Below are 25,069 nucleotides of genomic sequence, written 5' to 3'. Positions count from 1 at the left end.
CTATTCATGTATTTGTCAAGATGCCTCTTAAACGTCGCTATCGTATCTGCTTCCACCACCTCCCCCGGCAGCACGTTCCAGGCACTCACCACCCTCTGTGTAAAGAACTTGCCTCGCACATCCCCTCTAAACTTTGCCCCTCTCACCTTAAACCTATGTCCCCTAGTAACTGACTCTTCCACCCTGGGAAAAAACTTCTGACTATCCACTCTGTCCATGCCGCTCATAACTTTGTAAACCTCTATCATGTCACCCCTCCACCTCCGTCGTTCCAGTGAAAACAATCCGAGTTTATCCAACCTCTCCTCATAGCTAATGCCCTCCAGACCAGGCAACATCCTGGTAAACCTCTTCTGTACCCTCTCCAAAGCCTCCACGTCCTCCTGGTAGTGTGGCGACCACAATTGCACGCAATATTCCAAGTGTGGCCTAACTAAAGTTCTTTACAGCTGCAGCATGACTTGCCAATTTTTATACTCCATGCCCCGACCGATGAAGGCAAGCATGCCGTATGCCTTCTTGACTACCTTATCCACCTGCGTTGCCACTTTCAGTGACCTGTGGACCTGTACACCCAGATCTCTCTGCCTGTCAATACTCCTAAGGGTTCTGCCATTTACTGTATACTTCCCACCTGCATTAGACTTTCCAAAATGCATTACTTCACATTTGTCCGGATTAAACTCCATCTGCCATTTCTCCGCCCACGTCTCCAACCGATCTATATCCTGCTGTATCCTCTGACAATCCTCATCACCATCCGCAACTCCACCAAACTTTGTGTCGTCCGCAAACTTACTAATCAGACCAGCTACATTTTCCTCCAAATCATTTATATATACCACAAAGAGCAACGGTCCCAGCACAGATCCCTGCGGAACACCACTAGTCACATCCCTCCATTCAGAAAAACACCCTTCCACTGCTACCCTCTGTCTTCTGTGACTGAGCCAGTTCTGTATCCATCTTGCCAGCTCCCCTCTGATCCCATGTGATTTCACCTTTAGTACCAGTCTGCCATGAGGGACCTTGTCAAAGCCTTTACTGAAGTCCATATAGATAACATCCACTGCCCTTCCTTCATCAATCACCTTTGTCACTTCCTCAAAAAACTCAATCAAATTAGTGAGACACGACCTCCCCTTCACAAAACCATGCTGCCTCTCGCTAATTAGTTTGTTTGTTTCCAAATGGGAGTAAATCCTATCCCGAAGAATCCTCTCTAATAATTTCGCTACCACTGACATAAGGCTCACCGGCCTATAATTTCCTGGATTATCCTTGCTACCCTTCTTAAGCAAAGGAACAACATTGGCTATTCTCCAGTCCTCTGGGACCTCACCTGGAGCCAATGAGGATGCAAAGATTTCTGTCAAGGCCCCAGCAATTTCTTCCCTTGCCTCCCTCAGTATTCTGGGGTAGATCCCATCAGGCCCTGGGGACTTATCTACCTTAATGCTTTGCAAGGCACCCAACACCTCCTCCTTTTTGATAATGAGATGACTGAGACTATCTACACTCCCTTCCCTAGGCTCATCATCCACCAAGTCCTTCTCTTTGGTGAATACTGATGCAAAGTACTCATTTAGTACCTCGCCCATTTCCTCTGGCTCCACACATAGATTCCTTGCTCTGTCCTTGAGTGGGCCTTAAAACTTATGGAATTATGGTCACTGTTCCCGAAATGCTCTCCTACTGAAACTTCGACCACCTGGCCGGGCTCATTCTCCAATGGCAGGTCCAGTACGGCCCCATCCCTAGTTGGACTATCGACATATTGTTTCAAGAAGCCCTCCTGGATGCTCCTTACAAATTCTGCCCCATCTAAGCCCCTAGCACTAAGTGAGTCCCAGTCAACATAGGGGAAGTTAAAACCATGCACCACTACAACCCTGTTACCTCTACATCTTTCCAAAATCTGTCTACATATCTGCTCCTCTATCTCCCGCTGGCTGTTGGGAGGCCTGTAGAAAACCCCCAACATCGTGACTGCACCCTTCCTATTCCTGAGCTCCACCCATATTGCCTCGCTGCACGACCCCTCCGAGGTGTCCTTCCACAGTCCAGCTGTTATATTCTCATTAACAAGAAATGCAACTCCCCCACCCCTTTTATATCCCCCTCTATCCCGCCTGAAGCTTCTAAATCCTGGAACATTTAGCTGCCAATCCTGTCCTTCCCTCAACCAAGTCTCTGTAATAGAAACAACATCATAGTTCCAAGTACTAATCCAAGTTCATCTGCCTTACCTGTTATACTTCTCGCATTGAAACAAATGCACTTCAGACCACCAGTCCCGCTGTGCTCCGCAACATCTCCCTGCCTGCTCTTCCTCTTAGTCTTACTGGCCTTATTTACTATGCCCTCCTCATTTATTTCACTAGCTGTCCTACTGCTCTGGTTCCCACCCCCCTGCCACACCAGTTTAAACCCTCCTGCGTGACGCTAGCAAACCTCACAGCCAGGATATTTGTGCCCCTCCAGTTTAGATGCAACCCGTCCTTCTTGTACAGGTCCCATCTGTCCCTGAAGAGATCCCAATGGTCCAGATATCTGAAACCCTCCCTTCTACACCAGCTGTTCAGCCACGTGTTTAGCTGCACTATCCTCCTATTTCTAGCCTCACTGGCACATGGCACAGGGAGTAATCCTGAGATTACAACCCTAGAGGTCCTGTCTTTTAACTTTCTACCTAACTCCCTAAAGTCCTCCTGCAGGACCTCATCACTCTTCCTGCCTATGTCGTTGGTACCGATGTGTACCACAACGTCTGGCTCTTCACCCTCCCCCTTCAGAATGCCCCTATCCGTTCAGAGACATCGTTGACCCTGGCACCAGGGAGGCAACATACCATCCTGGAGTCTCTTTCACGTCCACAGAAGCGCCTATCTGTGCCCCTGACTCTCGAGTCCCCTATAACTATTGCTCTTCTGCACTTTGTCCCTCCCTGCTGAACAACAGTGCCAGCCGTGGTGCCACTGCTCTGGCTGCTGCTGTTTTCCCCTGATAGGCCACCCCCACCCCCCCAACAGTCTCCAAAACGGTATACTTGTTAGAGAGGGGGATAGCCACAGGGAATGAATGATTGGCCCCTTATTCTGAGACTGTGTCCCTGTGTTCTAGATTCCCTGACCAGAGGGAACAATCTCTCAGTTTCTACCCTATCAAGCCCTTTCAGAATCTTGTATGTCTCAATTAAATTGCCTCTCTGTTCTAAACTCCAGAGAATATCGGCCCAATTTACTCAGCCTCTCATCATAGGACAACCCCTTTATCCCAGGAACCAATTTAGTCAATATTTGCTGCATTGCCTCCAGTGCAAGTATAACCTTTCTTAAATGTGGAGACCAAAACTGCACGCAGTATTCCAGGTGCGGTCTCACCAAAGCCCTGTACAATTTTAGTAAGACTTCTTTATTCCTGTACTCCAATCCCCTTGCAATAAAGGCCAACATGCCATTTGCCTTCCTAATAGCCTGCTGCACCTGCATGGTAATTTTGTGTGTTCCTTGTACGAGTACTCCCAAGTCTCTCTGAATATCAACGCTTACCAGTTTCACACCTTTTAAAAAAATATATGGAAGTATTCAATGAATGGCCTGACACTGGGAAGTTCCGAGGAACAAAGGGACCTTGACGTGTTTGTCCATAGATCTCTGAAGGCAGAAGGGCAGGTTAATAGGGTGGTGAAAAAGGCAAATGGGACACTTGCCTTTATCAATTGAGGCATAGATTACAAAAGCAGTTAGGTCATGTTGGAGTTGTACAGAACTTTGGTATGGCCACAGCTGGAGTACTGTGTGCAATTCTGGTCACCAATATAGGAAGGATGTGATTGCACTGGAGGGGGTGCAGAGGCGATTCACCAGGATGTTGCCTGGGATGGAACATTTAAGCTATGAAGAGAGGTTGGATAGGCTTGGGTTGTTTTCGCTGGAGCAGAGAAGACTGAGGGGTGACCTGATTGAGGTGTACAAGATGATGAGGGGCATGGAAAGGGTGGATAGGGAGCAGCTGTTCCCCTTAGTTGAAGGGTCATTTACGAGGGGACACAAGTTTAAGGTGAAGGGCGGGAGGTTTAAGAGGGATTTGAGGAAGAACTTTTTTACCCAGGGGGTGGTGACAGTCTGGAATGCCCTGCCTGGGAGGGTGGTAGAGGCAGGTTGCCTCACATCCTTTAAAAGTACCTGGATGAGCACTTGGCATGTCATAACATTAAAGGCTATGGGCCAAGTGCTGGCAAATGGGATTAGGTAGACAGGTCAGGTGTCTTTAATGCATCGGTGCAGACTCGATGGACCGAAGGGCCTCTTCTGCACTGTATTAGTCTGTGATTCTGTGATTTTCTATTTTTACGACCAAAGTGAACGACTTCACACTTCCCTACATTATACTCCATTTGCCATCTAGTTTCCCGCTCATTTAGCCTGTCTGTATTTCTTTGCAGCCTCTCTGCATCCTCACCGCAGCTTACCTTTCCACTGAGCTTTGTATCATCAGCAAACTTAGATACATTACTCTCTGTCTCGTCATCCAAGTCATTAATATAGAGTGTAAATAACTGAGGCCCCAGCACTGATCCTTGCGGCACCTCACTATTCACTGCCTGCCAACTTGAAAATGCCTCATTTATGCCCATTCTCTGCTTCCTGTCTGTTAACCAATCCTCTATCCACGCTAATATATTACCCCCAACACCATGAGCCTTTATCTTTTCTATTAATCTTTTATGTGGCACCTTATTGAATACCTTTTGGAAATCCAGGTATACTACATCTACTGGTTGCCCTTTATCTACCCTACTAGACAGCATTTTCTGTTTTTATTTTAAATTTCCAGCATCTGCAGTATTTTGCTTTTATATTAGTGTTGCAAAGTAAATAACTGAATTGGAGGCCCCAAAACCTACTGTTGATGGAGTTGTGCTGGTTATACATGGGACAAAGCCCCTTTGTAGGTTTGGGAAGGGATGAGTTGACCTCTTAATTCACATTTAGAATCAGAAATTACAGCATAGAGGGAGGCCACTCAGTCTGTCGTGCCTATGTCGGTGCTAGTTCTTTGAATAGAGATCTCTACTCTACTCCCATTTCTGTGGGACTTCCCCATATTATTATTGAATAGAGATTTCTACTCTAGTTTCATTTCTGTGGGATTTCCCCATATTATTATTGAATAGAGATTTCTACTCTACTCCCATTTCTGTGGGATTTCCCCATATTATTATTGAATAGAGATCTCTACTCTACTCCCATTTCTGTGGGATTTCCCCATATTATTATTGAATAGAGATCTCTACTCTACTCCCATTTCTGTGGGATTTCCCCATATTATTATTGAATAGAGATTTCTACTCTAGTCCCATTTCTGTGGGATTTCCCCATATTATTATTGAATAGAGATCTCTACTCTAGTCCCATTTCTGTGGGATTTCCCCATATTATTATTGAATAGAGATCTCTACTCTACTCCCATTTCTGTGGGATTTCCCCATATTATTATTGAATAGAGATCTCTACTCTACTCCCATTTCTGTGGGATTTCCCCATATTATTATTGAATAGAGATTTCTACTCTAGTCCCATTTCTGTGGGATTTCCCCATATTATTGAATAGAGATCTCTACTCTACTCCCATTTCTGTGGGATTTCCCCATATTATTATTGAATAGAGATTTCTACTCTACTCCCATTTCTGTGGGATTTCCCCATATTATTATTGAATAGAGATCTCTACTCTACTCCCATTTCTGTGAGATTTCCCCATATTATTATTGAATAGAGATTTCTACTCTACTCCCATTTCTGTGGGATTTCCCCATATTATTATTGAATAGAGATCTCTACTCTAGTTCCATTTCTGTGGGATTTCCCCATATTATTATTTTATTTTAATTTTATTTAGAGATACAGCACTGAAACAGGCTCTTCGGCCCACCGAGTCTGTGCCGACCATCAACCACCCATTTATGCTAATCCTACACTAATTCCATATTCCTACCACATCCCCACCTGTCTCTATATTTCCCTACCACCTACCTATACTAGGGGCAATTTATAATGGCCAATTTACCTATCAACCTGCAAGTCTTTGGCATGTGGGAGGAAACCGGAGCACTCAGAGGAAACCCACGCAGACACAGGGAGAACTTGCAAACTCCACACAGGCAGCAGCCAGAATTGAACCCGGGTCGCTGGAGCTGTGAGGCTGCGGTGCTAACCACTGCGCCACTGTGCTGCCCAAATTGAATAGAGATTTCTAGTCTAGTCCCATTTCTGTGGGATTTCCCCATATTATTCCTTTTCAAATGCTTACCCAATTCCATTTTAAAAGATGTTACCTGTCCCTATGTAGTCACTTGAAGAAAAACAGTTCATCTTCTCAGCTGACTGCTCCCCTCTACCATTTGCGATATCTTTCCTGCAGACTTTATAACCTGTATGGATTATACAAATGAGGATTTATTCCCTGGAATTGAGAGCGTTAAGTCGTTTCTTGATATCACGCGGAGAGAATTGAATTGGCTGAAGTCTGGCATCTATGATGCTGGGGACTTCAGGAGGAAGCCCGAGATGGATCATCAACTCAGCACTTCTGGCTGTAGATTGTTGCAAATGCTTCAGCCTTACCTTTCGCACTGATGTGCTGGGCTCCCCCATCATTGAGGACGGGGATATTTGTGAAGCCACCTCCTCCAGTTAGTTGTTTAATTGTCCACCATCATTCACAGCTGGATGTGGCAGGACTGCAGAGCTTAGATCTGATCTGTTGGTTATGGGATTGCTTAGCTCTGTCTATCACATGCTGCTTACGCAGTTTGGCATGCAAATAGTCCTGTGTTGTAGCTTCACCAGGTTGACACCTCATTTTGAGGTATGCCTGGTGCTGCTCCTGGCATGGCCTCCTGCACTCTTCATTGAACCAGGGTTGGTCTCCTGGCTTGATGGTAATGGTAGAGTGGAGGATATGCCAGGCCATGAGGTTACAGATTGTGGTTGAGTACAGTTCTGCTGCTGCTGATGGTCCACAGCGCCTCATGGATGCCCAGTTTTGCATTGCTAGATCTGTTCGAAATCTATCCCATTTAGCATGGTGATAGTGCCACACAACACGATGGACGGTATCTTCAATGTGAAGGCGGGACCTCGTCTCCACAAGGACTGTGCGGTGGTCACTCCTACCAATACTGTCATGGACAGAAGCATCTGCGGGAGGCAGATTGATGAGAACGAGGCAAAGTATGCTTTTCCCTCATCATCTGCTGCAGACCCAGTCTAACAGCTATGTCCTTGAGGATTCAGCCAGCTCTGTCAGTATTGGTGCTACCAAACCACTCTTGGTGATGTACATTGAAGTGCCCCACCCAGAGTACATTCTGCGCCCTTGCCACCCTCAGTGCTTCCACCAAGTGGTGTTCAACATGGAGGAGTACTGACTCATCAGCTGAGGGAGGGCGGTAGGTGCTAATCAGCAGGAGGTTTCCTTGTCCAAGTTTGACTTGATGCCATGAGACTTCATGGGGTCCGGAGTCGATGTTGAGGACTCCCAGGGCAACTCCCTCCCGACTGTATACCACTGTGCTGCCACCTCTGCTGGGTCTGTCCTGCCGGTGGGACAGGACATACCTGGGGATGGTGATGGCAGTGTCTGGGACATTGTAAGACATGATTCCGCGTGTATAATTATGTCAGGCTGTTGCTTGACTAATCTGTGGGACAGCTCTCCCAACTTTGGCACAAGCCCCCCCAGATGTTAGTAAGGAGGACTCTGCAGGGTCGACAGGGCTGGGTTTGCCATTGTCGTTTCTGGTGCCCAGAGCAATGTCGGGTGGTCCGTCCGGTTTCATTCTTTCTTATTGATGTCGTAGTGGTTAGATACAACTGAGTGGCTTGCTAGACCATTTCAGAGGGCATTTAAGAGTCAACCACATTACTGTGGATCTGGAGTCACATGTCGGCCAGATCAGGTAAGGACAGCAGATTTCCTTCCCTAAAGGACATTACAACAATCGCCAATGGTTTCATCACTAGACTAGCTTTTAATTCCAAATTTATTAATTGAATTCACATTCCACCTTCTGCTGTGGTGGGATTCGAACCCATGTCTCCAGAGCAATACCCTGGGTCTCTGGGTTACTAGTCCAGTGACAATACCACTGCGCCACCGCCTCCCTTGGCTTGGAAGATTCCCCAGTTGCTATGTCCAGTGCGCTCAGCTGTTTCTTGCTATTATGTGGACTGAATCAAATTGGCTAAAGTCTGGCATCTGTGATGGTGGAGACCCTAGGAGGAGGCCGAGATGGATCATCCACTCGGCATTTCTGGCTGAAGATGGTTGCAAGTGCTTCAGCCTTGTCTTTTACACTGATGTGCTGGGCACCCTTAATCATTGAAGATGCAGATGGTCATAGAGCCTCTTCTTCCTGTTAGTTGGTTAATTAACCACCACTGTTCACGACTGAATGTGGCAGGACTGCGGAGCTTTGATCTTATCCACTGGTTTAGCATGCAGAAGAGTGAGTGTAAATCTATGCAGCTCTTTAGCTCCTCAGAAGCATTTAGAAATATTCAGATCAGAAATTGATGGCTTAATCTAGTACGAAGCACAGTGTAGTCCATTGTTATGTAATGTTTTTTGGTTATTTTTCTATGTTCTGTTTGTTTTGAGTTCATAATGTTGCTACTTCCAGGAGGAGAGTGTGACCTTTCAGAAACAACTGGATGTACTGGAAGCTGAGATCCTGCAGCAACAACAGGAACTGAAGGAGCTGCAGGTCATGAACACGGATGCCCAACTGTCTCGTGACACAGCCAAGGTAACAGTTTGAACACAACACAGTTATTTCATAATCTCACTTGGGGTCTTGGAGTTGTGTACTTGTGGGTAGTACTGGCCATTGATGGGTCAGGAAGGCTGAGGCCTGGGCAGGATGTGAACTGTTTGTTGCCTGATCTGAGCTCCTTCAGGTTGTGGAGGTGCTTCTTAGGGAGTGTGCCCACACATCCTGATATTTTCACAGTTCCGGGCAAGCTTTGAGTGCTGTTGCTAGGTCGGTAGGTATCCCCACAAGCTAGTTATTTTGCGTTTGAGAACAGTATATTATCTGAGTGGGATTTTCTTGGCTGGAGTTGATCACAGAACATTGAGACAACGAGGTACATTTAAACCAGCTGAAGGGCTAGGGCCTAAAGTGCAGGCACCATTGAGGATGAAAGCAGTAAGAAAAGATGAGGTAAATCAAGAAGTGGTGGTTAAGTGATATCCATCTGGGGCTTTAAAAGTCTGCGGGCTGTGGGAGAAAGGAAAGACCAAGAGATAAGAATTCCAAGAACAAGAACAAAGAACAAAGAAAATTACAGCACAGGAACAGGCCCTTCGGCCCTCCAAGCCTGCGCCGATCCAGATCCTCTATCTAAACATGTCGCCTATTTTCTAAGGGTCTGTACCTCTTTACTTCCTGCCCATTCGTGTATCTGTCTAGATACATCTTAAAAGATGCTATCGTGCCCGCATCTACCACCTCCGCTGGCAACGCGTTCCAGGCACCCACCACCCTCTGCATAAAGAACTTTCCACGCATATCCCCTCTAAACTTTTCCCCTTTCACTTTGAACTCATGACCCCTAATAATTGAATCCCCCACTCTGGGGAAAAAGCTTCTTGCTATCCAACCTGTCTATACCTCTCATGATTTTGTACACCTCAATCAGGTCCCCCCTCAACCTCCGTCTTTCTAATGAAAATATTCCTAATCTACTCAACCTCTCTACATAGCTAGCGCCCTCCATACCAGGCAACATCCTGGTGAACCTCCTCTGCACCCTCTCCAAAGCATGCACATCCCTTTGGTAATGTGGCGACCAGAACTGCACGCAGTATTCCAAATGAGGCCGAACCAAAGTCCTATACAACTGTAACATGACCTGCCAACTCTTGTACTCAATACCCCGTCCGATGAAGGAAAGCATGCCGTATGCCTTCTTGACCACTCTATTGACCTGCGTTGCCACCTTCAAGGAACAATGGACCTGAACACCCAAATCTCTCTGTACATCAATTTTCCCCAGGACTTTTCCATTTACTGTATAGTTCACTCTTGAATTGGATCTTCCAAAATGCATCACCTCGCATTTGCCCTGATTGAACTCCATCTGCCATTTCTCTGCCCAACTCTCCAATCTATCTATATTCTGCTGTATTCTCTGACAGTCCCCTTCACTATCTGCTACTCCACCAATCTTAGTGTCGTCTGCAAACTTGCTAATCAGACCACCTATACTTTCCTCCAAATCATTTATGTATATCACAAACAACAGTGGTCCCAGCACGGATCCCTGTGGAACACCACTGGTCACACGTCTCCATTTTGAGAAACTCCCTTCCACTGCTACTCTCTGTCTCCTGTTGCCCAGCCAGTTCTTTATCCATCTAGCTAGTACACCTTGGACCCCATGCGCTTTCACTTTCTCCATCAGCCTACCATGGGGAACCTTATCAAACGCCTTACTGAAGTCCATGTATATGACATCTACAGCCCTTCCCTCATCAATCAACTTTGTCACTTCCTCAAAGAATTCTATTAAGTTGGTAAGACATGACCTTCCCTGCACAAAACCATGTTGCCTATCACTGATAAGCCCATTTTCTTCCAAATGGGAATAGATCCTATCCCTCAGTAACTTCTCCAGCAGCTTCCCTACCACTGACGTCAGGCTCACCGGTCTATAATTACCTGGATTTTCCCTGCTACCCTTCTTAAACAAGGGGACAACATTAGCAATTCTCCAGTCCTCCGGGACCTCACCCATGTTTAAGGATGCTGCAAAGATATCTGTTAAGGCCCCAGCTATTTCCTCACTCGCTTCCCACATTAACCTGGGATAGATCCCATCCAGACCTGGGGACTTGTCCACCTTAATGTCTTTTAGAATACCCAACACTTCCTCCCTCCTTATGCCGACTTGACCGAGGGTAATCAAACATCTGTCCCTAACCTCAACATCCGTCATGTCCCTCTCCTCGGTGAATACCGATGCAAAGTACTCGTTTAGAATCTCACCCATTTTCTCTGACTCCACGCATAACTTTCTTCCTTTGTCCTTGAGTGGGCCAATCCTTTCTCTAATTACCCTCTTGCTCCTTATATATGAATAAAAGGCTTTGGGATTTTCCTTAACCCTGTTTGCTAAAGATATTTCATGACCCCTTTTAGCCCTCTTAATTCCTCGTTTCAGATTGGTCCTACATTCCCGATATTCTTTCAAAGCTTCGTCTTTCTTCAGCCACCTGGACCTTATGTGTGCTTCCTTTTTCCTCTTAGCTAGTCTCACAATTTCACCTGTCATCCATGGTTCCCTAATCTTGCCATTTCTATCCCTCATTTTCACAGGAACATGTCTCTCCTGCACGCTAATCAACCTCTCTTTAAAAGCCTCCCACATATCACATGTGGATTTACCTTCAAACAGCTGCTCCCAATCTATATTCCCCAGCTCCTGCCGAATTTTGGTATAGTTGGCCTTCCCCCAATTTAGCACTCTTCCTTTAGGACCACTCTCGTCTTTGTCCATGAGTATTTTAAAGCTTACGGAATTGTGATCACTATTCCCAAATTAGTCCCCGACTGAAACTTCAACCACCTGGCCGGGCTCATTCCCCAACACCAGGTCCAGTATGGCCCCTTCCCGAGTTGGACTATTTACATACTGCTCTAGAAAACCCTCCTGGATGCTCCTTACAAATTCTGCTCCATCTAGACCTCTAACACTAAGTGAATCCCAGTCAATGTTAGGAAAATTTAAATCTCCTATCACCACCACCCTGTTGCTCCTACATCTTTCCATAATCTGTTTACATATTTGTACCTCTATCTCACGCTCGCTGTTGGGAGGCCTGTAGTACAGCCCCAACATTGTTACCGTACCCTTCCTATTTCTGAGTTCTGCCCATATTGCCTCACTGCTTGAGTCCTCCATAGTGCCCTCCTTCAGCACAGCTGTGATATCCTCTTTGACCAGTAATGCAACTCCTCCACCCCTTTTACCTCCCTCTCTATCCTGCCTGAAGCATCGATATCCTGGGATATTTAGTTGCCAATCATGCCCTTCCCTCAACCAAGTCTCAGTAATAGCAATAACATCATACTCCCAGGTACTAATCCAAGCCCTAAGTTCATCTGCCTTACCTACTACACGTCTTGCATTAAAACAAATGCACCTCAGACCACCAGTCCCTTTGCTTTCATCATCTGCTCCCTGCCTACTCTTCCCCTTAGTCACGCTGTCTTCATTATCTAGTTCCTTACAGGCTTTCGTTACTACCTCCTTACTGTCCACTGACCTCCTCATTTGGTTCCCATCTCCCTGCCACATTAGTTTAAACCCTCCCCAACAGCGTTAGCAAAAGCACTCCCAAGGACATCGATTCCAGTCTGGCCCAGGTGTAGACCGTCCAATTTGTAATAGTCCCACCTCCCCCAGAACCGGTCCCAATGTCCCAAAAATCTGAACCCCTCCCTCCTGCACCATCTCTCAAGCCACGCATTCATCCTGACTATTCTTTCATTTCTACTCTGACTATCACGTGGCACTGGTAACAATCCTGAGATTACTACCTCTGAGGTCCTACTTTTTAACTTGGCTCCTAACTCCCTAAATTCTGCTTGTAGGACCTCATCCCGTTTTTTATCTATATCATTGGTGCCTATGTGCACAATGACAACTGGCTGTTCACCCTCCCCCTTCAGAATGTTCTTTGAATTCCTGGGAAACTGTTCAGGTTGGAGACTCCTTGCAAAAATTGACTTGCTCCAGTCGGGGGTGGGGGGGGTGGGGTTCTAATTTCCCAAAAACTCTGCTAACCAAAGGAAAACTGTTATCATTCCAGGGAGTGTTTTTTGTTTCCGTGACTGTGAATTTAAAAAAAAATGGCTAGGACATCAACAATTGTAGGTCTCTGATGACCTTGGGGTTTGAAAAGCTTGAATCAGAACAGGTATCCAAGATCTTTACACTGAGGATTCAACAAAAGGGTGGATCATTGGGAACACGATTCCCCTTCCCCCCACCCCACAGTCATTTTAAGGTTGGTCCATGTGGTTTTGGAGCATTGCCTCCATTTTGCACCCAGAATCAGCTGTCATCAGTATTGGCCGCCAGGCTTGGCCTTTTGCATCACAAGTGTCAGTATTCCCCAGTTCCCAGCTTGGTCCCCACCTCCTCCATTGGACAAACCTAGCTTGTGCACCGGGGAGAGTTTAGGAGCTGCAGAGCAGCAAATAGAGAAAAGATCTGTGGAACACTGGACTGAAATAGAGAGGCAGTGATGGTAATGCACCATGAAAAGACAACTTTTTTCTTGTACCTTGACCATGTGTATGAGAAGGGGAGGTTACAAGAAATTCAACAACAGCAACTTGCAATTCCTGTTCCAGGATGCTTCTTGTGTCATGGATAACTACCTGTGCAAGTAGAGGGAAGGGGCAAGGCCTGGAGCGAGCGGCCATCACTGGGGGGGGGGAGCGGGGAGCGAGCCGCCGAGGTGAGGAAGCAGCAAGGGTGGGAGCAAATGGCTGAGGAGGGAGAAGCAGCGAGCAGACACATGCGGGAAGGAGCGGCGAAGAGAAGAGCGATGGCTTCTCTCTGAATTATAGCCCAGAATCCATTTGCACTGCTGTAATTGTGTAACAGAATGAATCTAGGATCCATATGAATCTAGTTCCAAATCCAATATGTTAGAATGATAAGCATCATGCAAACAGCAAATTGAAAGATGCCATACAATGGGATTATTTGATTCTGTACTAGCACAGGTATTGTTGGGTTGGGATGGAGGCAGCAATTGCAGCCACTGTGCTTTTTGTGACAAATTGAGCAGCGCCATCTTCATTACTGGCAGCTCCAGAGACGTCGCAGACAGTGACGTTTCAGTCGATGAGGCTGCATTTGCGCATGTGCCAATACTGTACCACCTAGTGGTTGCATTGTCAGCAAATGCAGCCAAAATAAAAACCGAAAAGTAAAGGAATAAAAGATGTGTCTCGAGAGGTGTAAATGGCAGGATCCTGAATAGCTGCTGTCCAAAGGGGAAATAAGAGAAACAAGAGAGTAAAAACCAAACCAGCAAAGCAAAACAAAATCACCTAGGGGCAGAGGTTACGATCTAAAATTGTTGAACTCAGTGTTGAGTCCAGAAGGCTGTAAAGTGCCCAGTCAAAAGTTCCTTGAGCTTGCATTGAGCTTCATTGGAAAACTGCAGCAGGCCAAGTACAGAAAGGTCAGAGTGGGAGCAAGGTGGAGAATTAAAATGACCGGCAACGAGGCAACCTAAGATGGGTTTGGAGTACATAAATGCATGCAGCATATTAGATAAGGTGGGTGAACTAAAGCATGTCACCATGTGGCACTGTGTTATAATGGCAATAACAGAACTGACTCAAAGAAGGGGAGAATTAGGAACTTAATATTCCTGGCTACAAAATATTCAGAAAAGATAGGGAAGGAAGAAAAGTGGGTGGCAGTATTAATCCAAGAAACTATTTTAGCACTGGAGAGGACTGGTCAGACTCAGTCATGGATTATAGAATCAAAGAGCACAGAAGGAGCAATTTGGTGTTGGCTCCTTGAAAGAGCTATACAAACATACGAACATACAAATTAGGAGCAGGAGTAGGTTGAGGGACCAAGAACAGATTCTATTTGGTTAAAATTAAGCAACAATGAGGAAAGATTATGCGACTGGGTGTGTACTATAGGCTACTGAATAGTGTGAAGAAAACAGAAGAGCAAATTTGCAGGCAAATTACTGAAACATGCAAGAACTACAGACTATTGATAATGGAGAACTCCAATTACCCTAATATGGACTGGGATAGTAACAGTGTAAACAGCACGGACAGGGAGGAATTCCTAAAATGTATATAAGAGAACTTTCTTAATCAGTGTGTTTCCAGCCCAAAGAGGAAGGAAGCAGTGCTGGATCTAGTTCTGGGGAATGAAGTAGGGCAAGTGGAACTTGTTTCAGTTAGAGATCATAATATCACCAGGTTTAGAATAGTTATGGAAAAGGACAAGGTACAATCAAGTGTAAAAGTATTTACAGGAGGAGGGCTAACTTCAGTGAGTTGAAAAAGGGTCTGACCCAGGTGGATTCTAATCAAAAATTAGTGTGCAATTAAACAAACGGCAGAGGCGGTTGGTGTAGTGGTAATGTCACTGGGCTAGTAATCCAGAGGCCTCGGCTAAAGCTCGGGGGACATGGGTTCGAATCCCACCATGGCAAATAGTGAAATTTGAATTCAATTAATAAATCTGGAATTAAAAGTTAGTCTAATGGTGACCATTGTCGATTGTTGTAAAAACCCATCTGGTTCACTAATGTCCTTTATGTAATTAAATCTGCCGTCCTTACCTGGTCTGGTCTACATGTGATTCCAGACCCACAGCAATGTGGTTGACTCTTAACTGCCCTCTGAAGTGGCCTAGCCAGCCACTCAGTTCAAGGGCAATTAGGGATGGGCAACAAATGCTGGCCTTGCCAGCGATGCCCGCATCCCATGAAAGAATAAAAAAAATCAGAGGCCTTCAAAGAGGAGATGATTCAGGTACAGAGTAAACGTGTTCTGGGAAAGGAAGGGCATCTAAAGCTATAGCTCATTGGATAACTAAAGAACATGGAGGTTAAACTGAGATAAATAAAGAAGGCTTATGACAATTGTCAGGTTTAAGGTAAGGATGAAGTAGAGAACCAAGCTGAACATAGAAAGTACAGAAGAGATCTAAAAAAAGGATGAGCGACAAAGGGACAGTATGAGAATAGAATAATGTCTAATATAAACAAGAACCCAAAAGTCATTTATAAATCCACAAATAATAGAAGGGTGGGGACGATTAGGGAACTAAAAGGAAATCTTCTTGTGGAAGCAGAGGGCATGACTGAGGCACAAAATGAGTACTTTGCATATGTCTTCAGTAGAGAAGAGGATACTACCAGCGTAGCAGTAAAGGAGGAAGCAGTAGTGATATTGGATAGGATAAAAATAGATTAAGAGAAGGTACTTAACAGGTTGGTAGTCCTAAAAGTAGAAAAGTCACCCTGTCCGGATTAGATGCAATGAAGTAAATGTAAAATTGCAGAGGCTCTGGCCACAATCTTCCAATCTTCCTTGGATATGAGGCTGGTGCCAGAGAACTGGAGAGTTGCAAATATTACACCTCTATTTAAGAAAGGGGAGAGGGAAAAAACCCAGCAACTGCAGACCAGTCAGCCTAACATCAGTGGTGGGAAAACTTTTGGAGACAATATTCAGGACAAAATTAATTGGCAATTGGAAATGTATGGGCTAATAAATAAAACTCAGCACAAATTTGTTGGACTAATTTGATCAAGTTCTTTGACAAAGTAACGGAGAGGATGAAGGGGGTAGTGCGGTTGATGTTGTGTATGTGAACTTCCAAAAGGCGTTTGATGAAATACAACATAATAGACTTGTTAGCAAAGTTAAACCTCACAGGATTAAAATGATAGTGGCAGCATGGATACAAAATTGGCTAAAGAACAGAAAACAGAAAGTAGTGTAGTTATTTTTTCAGACTGGAGGGAGGTATTCCGTGGTGTTCTCAGGGGATCAGTATTAAGAATGTTTATTGAACTTGGCTTGACACTGCATTTATACTACATGCAATGCTAACTCAGTTAATTTATTCTTTGTACACTGTTAAGCTGGAGAGACCAATTCTCCAGGGATTCTCTCACACACATCTCTCTGGAGTCAGGTCAGAACCCAACTTCAGAGTTATACTATCATTCTGGTATTGATGTGAAGTTATTTCAATGGTGTCACAAAAGTAGCTGAATAACTGCCTCCTAGGGTCGCACCATCTTCACCCCGCACCCCCTTCCCCTGCACCCCCCCCCCACCCCCTCCCTCTACCCCTCCCCCTTGCATCCCCTCCTCCCACCGGCACCATCCTACACCTGTGTAGGGGCCCCAACAACCCCACTGCCTTGTGGGCGTCTCGGGAGAGACCAAGGCTAAGGGAGTAAACCCTAACAGAAAATCCGGAGCGGAACCCCGTAGGCGGTCATGTGTCACCTTTGGCATGTTTCCGGCAGTTCCTGCAGCCATACTGGTGCCAAACGTCGTGTCCTGCACTCCTTTGGACCCCACCAGAAAGGCCGAGAGGGGGGTTTTGACGACTGGGCAACTCTCAACCTCCATAAATTTGCCCAGGCATGCGCCATGGAGAGGTTACTCCACTGACCACCTCCAGGCGCGTATCCATTGTCTCTCGAGATAAGGAGGCCCAAAAGAAAGAAAGAAAGAAAGTATTAAGACCACTGCTCTTTTTGATATACATTAATGACCTGGACGGATATACAAGGCATAATTTTAAAGTTTGCAAATGATACAAAGCTTGGAAATGTAGTAAACAATGAGGAGGATATGAGCAGACTTCAGGAGGACACAGGCAGATTGGTGAAATGGGCAGAGAGATATTGGCAGCTGAAATTTAATGCAGAGAACTGTGAAGCGATACATTTTGGTAGGAAGAATGAGGAGAGTCAATGTAAACTAAATGGTTCAATTTTAAAGTGGGTGCAGAAACCAAGAGACCTGGATGTATATGTAGACAAATCTTTGAAGGTGCGGAACAAGTTGAGGCTGCTTTTTTTTTTAAAAGCATGTGGGATCCTTGACTTTATTAATATTCAAAGAGGAAAAGAATACAAAAGCAAGAAGCATTGTGTTCAATTCTGGACACCACACATGATGAAAGATGTCGTGGCCTTGGAGAAGGTGTAAAGAGATTTTACTAGAATGGTATCAGAGAGGATATCACATGTCTATCATTGGATAGACATATGGATGAAAATGGAATAGTGTAGGTCAGATGGTTTCACAGGTCGGCGCAACATCGAGGGCCGAAGGGCCTGTACTGCGCTGTAATGTTCTAATTCTAATTCTAAAAAAAAAAGGAGGGGCTTCAGTTAAGTGGCGAGACTGCAGAAGCTAGGATTGTTCTCCTTAGAACAGAGAGGGTTAAGAGATTTGATAGAGGTGTTTAAAATCATGATTGGTTTTGATAAGAGTAAATAAGGAGAAACTGTTTCCAGTGACAGAAGGGCTGATAACTTGAGGACCCAGAGGTAACTAGATTGTCAAAAGAATCAGAGGTGTCATGAGGAAATTTTTCAGTGTTGTTGTGATCTGGAAGACATTGTCTGAAAGGGTGGCAGAAACAGATTCAGTTGTAACTTTCAAATTGGAATTGGCTAAATACTTGAAGGGGAAAAAATACAAGCTGTGGGGAAAGAGGAGTGGGGGGGGGGAGGCAGGATTAATTATCTGGCACGATGGGCCAAATGCCCTCTTTCTGTGCTGTATCATTCTATGATTCTATATCGCACCTTTTATTTGTAAAAACACTGTCAAAGTGCTTCACAGAGGCATAAACAAAAACATTGGCCACCAATAGTGGAGAGAAAGGGATTCAAAATATGCTAGACTGAAAGGAATTAAGGGTTCTCGACAGGTGGGATGTTAGGTGTGTTAATGCTGGATGAGGTTACAGAGATAGGAATGGGCTAGGCCATGGAAAGATGCAAGCAGAAGGATGAGAATTTTTAAATCTGACTTGGGGGACTGGAAGCCAACACAGGTCACTGAGGATGGAGTAGGGCTGAGTGGAGGGTTGCAGAATAGGGTACAGTAAGACATTTGAGGTTTATGGAGGCCGGTCAGGAGAGCATTGGAAAAGTGGAGTGTGGAAGTGATAAGAGAATGGAAATTGGGTCTTGATTGCACTCATATTTTATAAAGAGTAAGTATAATCGAGGGGAAAAGAAATGTTTAGCATTTCTTCAGAAGCTTTAAAAATGGCAGCACTCTGGCAGTTCTGTTTATGGCCAGGAACACTGTGACAACAAGTGTGTCAGTAATAAAGCCCTGAGAATGGAGTCGTTGAAAGTCAGATGTGGAGACTGATGAGAAAATTAACATGAGCAAGATGTTAAGCGTGAATATAGTAGTAGACTCTATGGCATCCGTGTAACGACACTGGAGCCTCAGCATATCACTACAGTGACTGTGCTGTGGTACCACCTCTTTGTACTGTAACAGTAATGGTATTTGTGTGATTTCACTGAGCAGGCAGAGCTCCAGCAGCATGAGGAGGTTATGCATAAGGAGCGACGGGAACGGGAAAGGATTCTCACTGAGTACAAGAAGCTGGCTGAGGAAAAGAGAACACAAGCAGAACGTGCAGAGAGACGGGTAAGAAGCACGTAGAAGGGGCCTTTGATTACTGCACACATAGATTTATGAGAAATGGCAATATTTGAATCCAAGCTTTCTCTGATGTACTCCAGCATTCCCAGCTCAGCCAAGACAATGCTTCTGAACTTAAAATCACTGCTATGCCACCCATTAAACCCTGCACAATCAAGGCAGCTTCACTATCCTGGAACCATGCCCTGTCGATTTGTGCAGTACATTATGGGTAAGGGATGAGGTTGTGCTTTGCTTCGATGTTGACTCAGTGTAGAGCGAGGATCATCCCAGAATCTAAAGATCTCATCCGGAGGAGTATTAACTGTAACTGAGGCTCTAGTGAAATAGTTTTGACTAGTCCCTATCTTGTGAAACATCACTAGTTGCTTATACCATTGGAGAACTCATCAAATGTCTGTGAATGATAATAAACTGTTTCTGTGGTGATTTCCTCAGGCAATGCGAGCAGCTGCTCACTCTGATGAGCTGCACTTTGAGCGACCGGAAACACAGGAGACTGGGACCGAGGAAAGGGCCATCAACACATTTGAGGAATCCTTCCTATGGATCAAAACAGTGACCGGTGTTAGTGATGTACAGGTGAGGGGCACTCGGGGAAGAGGTGCAACTCAAAGATTCATGGAGCTATGACTCCAGTCTAGACACTGAGTCCTGGTCTCTGTATATGAGGCCTCACTTCATGCTCTGTATAGGGCTCATTGGCTCCTGGTTACTTATTAAAGGTAGTCAGCAATGTGCCTGCCTGGAATGTTTTGAGATTCTGGCCAGTCAGCTCCAGTATTCTGTGAGAAAAATTAAAGAACATAAACTTAAAAAAATTACTTTCCCCTCGTTCATTGCAGATCTGTAAGTATATGTCTTATGTTACTGCTACTTATTCTATTACTGTTTAATAAATTTGTGTGCTAGTTCAAGCCTAATGCAAATATGGCAATAATATTGTATTATTCTGCCACTATCTGGGGTGGGGTGGAGGTAAAAGCAATAATTGAGATAAAATAAATATGGTTCTCTGTTTAATCCCTAGACACATTGGTGAATAATTGTAGCTATCTGGGCAGGTGAAAACATTCTCGGAGACATGGGATGCTCGGGCTCCCTTACCAGAGTAGTCTGAACCATGGACTCATAGAATAAGGAAACCCAAAAATATAAAACTAGAAATATGTTGCAGTAGAATGTGATGTTGAGTGGTGTTTGTGTTACAATTTGACATGTGCAGGATATTGAGCTTGTCTGGCTTCAGCCTGTGTCTTGCTCTCGGTTGCAGGATGTAGTGAAACGCTTTGCGATGCAGGGAGAGACCTTGAAGCACTTGGAAGAGCTGGAACTTGAGAATGAGAAACAGATGGTGCAGCTGAGGGGGGAGAAAGAGAGACTGCAGGCAGAGTATGACCATCTGAAATATTCTGGTGAAACCAAACTCTCCAGGTATGAAGAATGTATCTGTATTCCCTGCCCATGTGTGTAGATTAGTTTTGTTCTCAACACCCTATGGCTTATCACTGAGGCAGCCCAACAGACTTTTTTCCTTGTACTGTACAATCTACATTATTGACACACTGCTAGATAAGGCATATAGATGTGTGATTCATGTTCACAACAGGAATCAAGCTGGGCTAATTCAGTTTAATCATTTCAATTCAAACACATTCAGAGTTTGAGAAGACACTAGGTCAGTTGCAGGTTTAGAAGAGGTATTTTTAGTAAAATGAATACTGTAGATCTAGGAGCAGCACTGATGTATTAATTATGAGGCTTTGCTTGCTTCAAGTTTGGTTGATAGTCCTCACACCTCAGATGCTGAAGTGTGAGGACGAATAGAGATATCTAGCAGCTCAAATAAATAAATCTATGAAAATAGTAGTGTAGATGGATGAAGCCATAAAAAAGGAAAATTGCATTTTGGGTTTTATAAATCGGTGCAGAGAGCATGATGATGAATTTGTATAGGGCACATTTATAGTACTGTGTGCAGTTTGGGCATCCCAATATAGAAAGACCATAAAGGGAAAGAGGATGAATAGTTGAAATAAAGGAAGGGCTATGGGAGAAGGGGGAGTGCAGGGCAGTGGGGTTAGTTTGGGATTAATACAGGACTTTGGGAAGAGTGGGGTAGCCATTCATCCGGTTTTATACTGGACAGTTCAGTTTTCAGGTGGTCTGTCCCCTGTCAGGTACAGATTTGAACCGGACGCCTTATTATCCAGTATTTTTATTTTGAAGTGCCCAGCTTCTACAGAAGCATTTAAAATTGTAATTATTGGCCCTGTCTGTGCCTGCAAAAGCCCAGCCCAGGGCCACTATGGTGGCCCCGCAAAGATCCGATCAGGCTTTTCGTGTGTGTGTTCTTATGAAACTCTCACACTATGTCGCTACATCACTTGCGCTGTGATTGATGTGGAGCTACTCTGATGCATACTGCTCTCGCATAGCTCCCGTGAGGAGAGACACAACAGTAGCCGGGTAAAAACTTCCCATGTTTGTCTATGCCTTGCTCATATTCTCAACCTGGATATTAGAGTCATAGAGTTATACAGCACAGAAACAGGCCCTTCAGCCCATCGTGTCTGTGCCGGCCATACAACACCCAACTATTCTAATCCCATATTCCTGCACTTGGCCTGTAGCCTTGTACGCTGTGGCGTTTCAATTGGTCATCTAAATACTTCTTAAATGTTGTGAGGGTTCCTGCCTCCACCACCTCTTCAGGTAGTGCATTCCAGATTCCAACCACCCTCTGGGTGAAAAAATGTTTCCTCAAATCTCCCCTAAACCTCCTTCCCCGTTACCCTAAATCTATGCCCCCTGGTTCTTGACCCCTCCGCTAAGGGAAAAGGTTTCCTCCTATCTAACCTATCAATGCCCCTCATAATCTTGTACACCTCAATCATGTCTCCACTCAGCCTTCTCTGCTCCAAGAAAAACAACCCTAGCCTTTTCAGTCTCTCTTCATAGCTGAAATGCTCCAGCCCAGGCAAATTCCTGGTGAACCTCCTCTGCACCCTCTCCAGTGCAATCACATCCTTCCTATAGTGTGGTGACCAGAACTGTACACAGTACTCCAGCTGTGGCCTAACTAGTGTTTTATACATCTCCATCATAACCTCCCTGCTCTTATATTCTATGCCTCAGCTAATAAAGGCAAGTATCCCATATGCCTTCCTAACCACCTTATCTACCTGTGCTGCTACCTTCAGTGATCTATGGACAAGTACACCAAGGTCCCTCTGACTTTCTGTACTTCTTAGGGTCCTACCATCCATTGTGTATTCCCTTGTCTTGTTAGTCCTCCCAAAATGCATCACCTCACACTTCTCAGGATTAAATTCCATTTGCCATTGCTCCGCCCATATTACCAGCCCATCTATATCATCCTGTAATCTAAGGCTTTTTTCCTCACTATTTACAACACCACTAATTTTCGTTTCATCTGCGAACTTACTGATCATACCTCCTGTATTCACATCTAAATCATTAATGTACACTATAAACAGCAAGGGTCCCAGCACCGATCCCTGTGGTACACCACTGATCACAGGCTTCCACTCGTAAAAACATTGCTGCCTATAACATGGATTGGGTTACAAGGCCGTCTCAACACTTGTACACACAGTTCCTGATTAAAAGCATCACTTGACTTTTTTTTAACTTGCTTTAGGATTACATAGAATACACAGCACTGAAACAGGCCATTCGTCCCATCTGGTCCATGCCGGCGCTTATGCTCCAATCGAGCCTCCTCCCATCTTTCCTCATCTAAATTTATCATAATCCTCTATTCCCTTCTCCCTCATATGCTTGTGTAGCCTCCCCTTAAATGCATCTATACTATTCTCTTCATCCATTCCGTATTGTACCAAGTTTCACATTCTCACCACTCTCTGAGTAAAGAAGTTTCTTCTGAATTCCTGATTGGATTTCTTGGTGACTATCTTATATTGATGGCCTCTAGTTACGCTCTTCTCCACAGGTGGAAACATTCTCCCTATATCCACTATATCAATACCTTTCATCATTTTAAAGACCTCTATGAGGTCACCTCCGCAAACTATTTTCAAGAAAAAAGAGACTCGGCCTGTTGATCCTTTCCTGATATATATACCCACACATTTCTGGTATCATCCTTGTAAATCCTCACTGCACCCTCTCCAGTACCTCTATATTTTTTTATTTTTTTATTTCCAAAATATACTTTATTCATAAAAATCTGTAAAAAATACATTGCCAAACAGTTTCAAACAGCACCAAAAAATACAAACATTGCAAGGGAGATCAGTTTCCTTCAATACAATCATGTGTTGCTTCACAACCCTTCCCTTTCACATTTGTCATGCCAATTACATTTTTAAATTTACAGCAAATGAAAATTTTCCCGATACAGTTTGAGGGGTTTTCCATGGATCCAGCCCCTCAGTTCAGCTTGGTGGGGGGACCTTACACTGTGGTCTTTCCCCATTGAGCCTTTGCTGTGGCTGCCCCAAGCTTTAGTACGTCCCTCAGCACGTAGTCCTGGACCTTGGAATGTGCCAGTCTGCAACATTCGGCGGTGGACAACTCTTTGCGCTGGAAGACCAGCAAGTTTCGGGCAGACCAAAGGGCGTCTTTCACCGAATTGATAGCCCTCCAGCAGCAGTTGATGTTTGTCTCGGTGTGCGTCCCTGGGAACAGCCCGTAGAGCACAGACTCCTGTGTTACAGAGCTGCTTGGGATGAACCTCGACAAAAACCACTGCATCTCTTTCCACACCTGCTTTGCGAAGACACATTCCAGGAGGAGGTGGGCGACCGTCTCTTCCCCACCACAGCCACCGCGGGGGCATTGTGCGGAGGGGGCGAGACTTCGGGCGTGCAGGAAGGATCTGACGGGGAGGGCCCTTCTCACCACCAGCCAAGCTACATCTTGGTGCTTGTTTGAAAGTTCTGGTGATGAGGCATTCCGCCAAATGACTTTGATGGTCAGCTCGGGGAACCATCCGACAGGATCCACCGCCTCCTTTTCCCGTAGGGCCTTGAGGACATTCCGTGCAGACCACTGCCTGATGGATCGGTGGTCAAAGGTGTTTTCCCGCAGAAACTGCTCCACGAAGGATAGGTGGTACGGCACGGTCCAACTGCATGGAGCGTTCCGCGGCAATGTGACCAGGCCCATCCTTCGCAACATCGGGGACAGATAGAACCTCAGCACAAAGTGACACTTGGAGTTTGCGTACTGGAGATCTACACACAGCTTGATGCAGCCGCACACGAAGGTGGTCATCAGGATGAGGGCCACGTTGGGTACATTTTTCCCGCCCTTGTCCAGAGATTTGAACATCGTGTCCCTCCGGACCCGGTCCATTTTAGATCCCCAGACGAAGCGGAAAATGGCTCGGGTGACCGCCACAGCGCAGGAGTGGGGTATGGGCCAGACCTGCGCCACGTACAGCAACAACGTGAGCGCCTTGCACCTGATGACCAGGTTCTTACCCACAATGGAGAGAGATCGCTGCCTCCACATGCTCAACTTTTGTTGTACCTTGGCTACTCGCTCCTCCCAGGTTTTGGTGCACGACCCGGCCTTCATATGCATGGTTTTGTGCAGGGACGGTCATGTCTTACCAACTTAATAGAATTCTTTGAGGAAGTGACAAAGTTGATTGATGAGGGAAGGGCTGTCGATGTCATATACATGGACTTCAGTAAGGCGTTTGATAAGGTTCCCCATGGCAGGCTGATGGAGAAAGTGAAGGCGCTTGGGGTCCAAGGTGTACTAGCTAGATGGATAAAGAACTGGCTG

The 25,069-nt window shown here is 45.3% G+C and overlaps 1 protein-coding gene across 1 annotated transcript in view; it reads left to right on the top strand.

Annotated features, from left to right (window-relative positions):
* Positions 1–25,069, top strand: part of odad3 (outer dynein arm docking complex subunit 3) — a 59,712-nt gene that overhangs the window by 10,799 nt on the left and 23,844 nt on the right. Inside the window, exons 6-9 of the mRNA XM_068021380.1 lie at positions 8,690–8,815; positions 19,151–19,273; positions 19,727–19,870; positions 20,562–20,722. Of these exons, the coding sequence (XP_067877481.1) occupies positions 8,690–8,815; positions 19,151–19,273; positions 19,727–19,870; positions 20,562–20,722 (554 nt within the window). The remainder of the gene's footprint in view (positions 1–8,689; positions 8,816–19,150; positions 19,274–19,726; positions 19,871–20,561; positions 20,723–25,069) is intronic.

The sequence above is a fragment of the Heterodontus francisci genome, chromosome 43 (genome assembly GCF_036365525.1).
Source record: "Heterodontus francisci isolate sHetFra1 chromosome 43, sHetFra1.hap1, whole genome shotgun sequence".
NCBI classification, from domain to species: Eukaryota; Metazoa; Chordata; class Chondrichthyes; order Heterodontiformes; family Heterodontidae; genus Heterodontus; species Heterodontus francisci.
The sequence above is the reverse complement of the archived record's forward strand: the minus strand, read 5'-3'. Positions and strand labels throughout refer to the sequence as shown.